Genomic DNA, 4,924 nt, shown 5'->3' with positions numbered 1-4,924 from the left:
GGGATCTGGAGAAGGTGGGGCGGTCAAGGTGGAGACCCACAAGCTGGTTCTGACTGTAGAGATGGGGCTGCAGAGAAGTGGGTTTGGGGACGGACATGGGAGGTTCAACTTTGGCCATGCTGAGTGCAGCTATATTGGGGGCCATCGAATGAAGTCATCCAGCACGATATTGGAGGGTGAGACGTCCACAACACTCACCTGAGAGATTAGCCCATGGCAGTGTTTTCAGCCTCCACAGCTGCTGCTGCCTTTGCCACCTTCCTCCGGCAGGACCTCACACTGAGTGAAGAGATCAGGGCATAAAAGTGTGGCCAGATTGGGGTGCAGAGGGCAGCAGACTCACCTCCCTGTGCACTGCAAAGGGGCTGATAGAAAATGTGGTGGAGAGAGCAGGCCTAGCCCTCAAGATCTTCTTTATGAGAACAGAAACCTCTCCACCCTGGCATTTGGCCTAGGGTTGGGACAGACACAGGCCTGACCACAAATGAACCATGTGAAATTCTCACCACCAATTGAGCTCCTTGCCTGGTCCTAGGTGCTCTTAAGGTATTTGAGTATCTCCATGATTGAGATTCTGGGATTCAGCATCACGTCTCCCGCCCACCACACATTTCCCCTGGGGCAGTGCTCACCTGAGGAAGGTGAGGCAGAGGCAGAGAAGCAGGATCTTCACAGCAGCCTCCCCAATGGCCACCAGAACCACGTTTGTCACAGGCCTTGATTTCCCTACAAAAAAGTGGGATGAGGTTGATTCACTTGACAAACCACAATCTGTGTCCATATTGAACATAAGAAGAGGAAGGTTCTCCAGACCCTTCAGGCATCCCTGGATGTGAGATCACATGAGCCCAGGGCTTACCATAAACCATGCCCTGACTGTCCAATGGTTGGGTAGAGAAATGATATGTAAGTTGAACTTTATCAAAATTAAAAACTCTGTTTAGTGATTGACACTATCAGAAAAGTGAAATGATAGCTCACAAAATGGGAGCATATATTAGCAAATCATGGATTTGGTAAGGGTCTAGTATCCAACATATATAAAGAGCACTTACAACTCAAATTACAAACAACCCAAATTACCCAATGAAAAAATGGACAAAGGACTTAAATAAAACTTTTACCAAAAAGATATAAATAATCAATAAGACCATGAAAATATGCTCAACATCATTCATCATTATGTTAATGCATATTAAATCTACAATGATGTACCTTACACTCACTATTAGGCTATACATCTTTCAAAAAACAAAAATGAGGCCTGGCACGGTGCTCACACCTGTAATCCCAGCACTTTGGGAGGCCAAGGTGGGCAGATCATGAGGTCAGAAATTCGAGACCAGCCTGACCAACATGGTGAAACCCTGTCTCTACTAAAAATACAAAAAATAGCTGGGCTTGGTGTCATGCGCCTGTAATCCCAGCTACTCAGGAGGCTGAGGCAGGAGAATTGCTTGAACCCAGAGGCAGAGATTGCAGTAAGCTGAGATCACGCCATTGCACTCCAGCCTAGGTGACAGAGTGAGACTCCATCCAAAAAAGAAAAGAAAAAAAAAAAAGAAAAAGAAAAAGAAAAATGAGGCTGGGCATGGTGGCTCATGCCTGTAATCCCAGCACTTTAAGAGGCCGAGGCGGGTGGATCACCTAAGGTCAGGAGTTTGAGACCAGTCTGGACAACATGGTGAAACCCCATTTCTACTAAAAATACGAAAATTATCCGTGCGTGGTAGTACATGCCTGTAATCCCAGCTACTCAGGAGACTGAGGCAGGAGAATTGCTTGAATCTGGGAGGTGAGGTTGCAGTGAGGTGAGATTGCACCACTGCAGTCCAGCCTGGGTGACAGAGCGAGACCCTGTATCAAAAAAAGAAAAAGAAAAATGAGGCTGGGTGCAGTGGCTCACACCTGTAATCCCAGCAATTTGGGAGGCCGAGGCAGGCAGATTACTTGAGGTCAGGAGTTCGATATCAGCCTAGCCAACATGGGGAAACCCCGTCTCTACTAAAAAAAAAAAAGAAAATAGCCGGGCATTGTGGTGGGTGCCTGTAATCTCAGCTACTTGGGAGGCTGAGGCACGAGAATTGCTTGGACCTGGGAGGTGGAGGTTGCAGTGGATCGAGATTGTGTCACTGTGCTCCAGCCTGGACGACAGAGTGAGACTTCAATCTCAAAAAACAAAAAACAAAACAAAAAAAAAAAAAAAAGAAAAGAAAAGAAAAATGAGAATTTTTGCAAGAATATGGAGAAATTGCAACCCAAACCCATTGGTGGTGCAACATACAGTGGTGCTTACACTGTGGACAACAGTCTGGTATTTCCTCAAAAAGTCACAGAGGTTTTTTTTTGAGTGATTAAAATGTTCTGGAATTAGATAGTGGGATGGTTCAAGAACATTGTGAGCATTCTAAAAGCCATTTTATCATACAATTTAAAATGATTAAAATGGTGAATTTAATGTTATGTGAATTTTTATCTAATAAAAACTATACGGACACAATTTTCACCTGACATTGGCAAAAATCAAAAGGTCTCCTTCCACACTGGGTTGATGAAAACAAGCACTTTGACCCCTTACTTTTGGGAATGTCAGCTTGCCCACTCTTGATTGAGAAAAATTTTGCCGTATTTCACAAGGTTAAAAAGAACATATAAGCTAGCTATTTTGCATTTAGGAACAGATCCCACATACATAGGCATACACTTGCTGAAGTAGATACAAGATTATTCATTGCAGTGTGTCTGTTGGTAGAACAGAATCAATGCCATGCTTTTCCAGGAGCAGAAGATTTATACAGAATTTCTATTCGTGCAATGGAATACCACAGGCGTCCTACAGGAGGATAAGAACAGTCTATACTGTTGATGCCAAATGACCTGTGAGATCCTTCAGGTGAACACACCAAGGCTCAGAGCAGCCAGGGTGGACACTGGTCAGTTCTGGGGAGGAGGATGGACATCTGAGGACAGACTCTGCCGTGCATTGTTAAATTTTTGCCCATGAGACTGTCCAGAAGCACTTAGGTCAGAACTACACGGGGAAATAGAAAGAGGAGGCAGGAGGCGTGTTCAGGTGATGAATGTAGGGAAGCTGAAAGGCTGGGTCTGTGTGTGAATATCACCCTGCCCTTGTTGTGGGGTTGAGGGGGTTGTGTGTGGGGTCTGAGGGGAGTGAGGGGGCAATGGGGACAGGTAATCAGGTGGCCATGGGGGCTGAGGATGGGAATGGGGCCTTGGTTCACCCACAAAAGGGTGTCAGATCACCAGGATGAGGTGAGGTCAGGATGAGGAGAGGCCCACCCCTGCCCTGAGCTGAAGGTCTCTTCTTCCCAAGGAGGGAGTTTCTATCCTACCTGTGCCTTCTCCTAGGGAGACACCAATCTTTAGGTTCCCTAGAGCATCTAGGACAACAAGAGAGGATTTCCCATTCAGCTGGGGTGAGGGTGAGATAAGGGCGGCACTCCTTCCCTACCCCAGAAGCCACAGAAATGTAGAAAGACAGGGCTTGTGTCCTAGGTCTTCTACTCAGCCAGGCCTGTAGGACACAGCCACCAGTGGCCCCAGTCCCGGTGCTCCTCTCTCCTGGTCCTCCCCCCATCACACCCTCAGGGACCACGCGTCCTGGCCCAGCACTCACAGGAGACACTGAGCTGGATGGTTCTCTCCGTGGTCACACCAGCTCCGGGGAACGTCACTTGACAGGTGAGGTTGGTGCCGTGGTCCTGGGGCCATGGGATGATCGTGAGCGCTGAGGAGTGGAGGGTCCTGGGACCCAGGGAGATGGGGGCAGCTGACATCCAGGAGAAGATTGGGGGCGTCCCCTGCTTACAGGCCCAGGGCACAGAGCAGGTCAGGTTCCTGGGGTGGCCAGATTCCAGGGTCCTCGGGATGAAGATGTTGGGCCTGTGGGTCAGGGCTGGTGAGGAAACGGGGATGCAGGATCAGGAAGGGGTGTCTGAGGTACAGCCCTGAGGGAAGCTCGGGTTCTGGTCTGGGTCCTCCCCTGAGTCTGACAGGCTTCATTCCCAACCCCCTTCCAGGACATGGGTCCCATCCCAAGCCCTGTCCTGAGGTCCCTTTGACCTTCCCTTGTGGCTGCTTCTGGAGCCTATGCCTCACCTGTCACATGCACAGAGAGCTGGGTAGATATGTAACTGTGTTCCGTACTTCCTCTCTCCATCCGAAAGAAGTATGAACCATTATCCATCCTCCTGGCATCTACGATGCTCAGGGAGCAGTTGTTCCTACTGGGATCCCCAAGGAGGTGGAATCGGCCCTGAGTCTCCTCCTGTACTTCTTGATCTAGCTTGTTTGTGGCCACTGGGGAGTCCCAGGATACAATGGCTCCTTCCCGGAACCAGTAACCATGAACTGAGGAATTCCTGGTGTGGTAGAGTATGGGATGGGAGAAAGTGCAGGGCACGAGGACGCACAAACCCTCCTGTACCGTCACTGACTCCTGCACTTGCAGCCAGATATTTGGATCCATAGCCAGGGCCCCTGTGGGGAAACAAGGGTCAGCTTGGCCCAGCCCGACAACCCCTCTCCCCACAGCCACTCACCTGCCCACAGCAGGGGCAGCAGTAGCAGCAGCAGCATGTCTGAGGAAGAGGCTTCCTGGGCTTCCTGTGTGAGCAGAGAAGAGGAAGGGAGTGAAGGGGAAGGGCTACAGGGCCGGACAGGAAGCTGGGGAGGAGCAGGAGACCTCAGCCCTGCATGGAAGAGGAACCTCAGACCCACACGTGCTCAGAGCTTGTCCGCTCCACACAGATTGACCCTCATGGGCCAGAGATGCCAGAGACCCGCCCAGAGAGGGGAGGAGATGGAGCAGAATCTGAGTCTTGCCGCCCAGGAGCACCAGAGCCTGAATCAGTACCTTCGGGGCCATCTGAGACATGCGAACCCCACGTCTAAAGTCCTTCCA

The 4,924-nt window shown here is 49.9% G+C and overlaps 1 protein-coding gene across 1 annotated transcript; it reads right to left on the bottom strand.

Moving 5' to 3' along the window:
• Nucleotides 1-206: 206 nt before the first annotated feature.
• Nucleotides 207-4,626, bottom strand: LOC100939904 (myeloid cell surface antigen CD33-like). The gene is made up of 6 exons (XM_063719796.1): nt 4,563-4,626; nt 4,120-4,500; nt 3,638-3,916; nt 3,354-3,401; nt 633-726; nt 207-279 (listed from the first exon to the last, which is right to left on the bottom strand). The coding sequence occupies exons 1-6, from the start codon at nt 4,597-4,599 to the stop codon at nt 207-209; spliced, it is 912 nt and encodes a 303-aa protein (XP_063575866.1). The 5' UTR covers nt 4,600-4,626.
• Nucleotides 4,627-4,924: the final 298 nt, after the last annotated feature.

The sequence above is a fragment of the Pongo abelii genome, chromosome 20 (assembly GCF_028885655.2).
Source record: "Pongo abelii isolate AG06213 chromosome 20, NHGRI_mPonAbe1-v2.0_pri, whole genome shotgun sequence".
In the NCBI taxonomy this organism is placed as follows: domain Eukaryota; kingdom Metazoa; phylum Chordata; class Mammalia; order Primates; family Hominidae; genus Pongo; species Pongo abelii.
The sequence above is the reverse complement of the archived record's forward strand: the minus strand, read 5'-3'. Positions and strand labels throughout refer to the sequence as shown.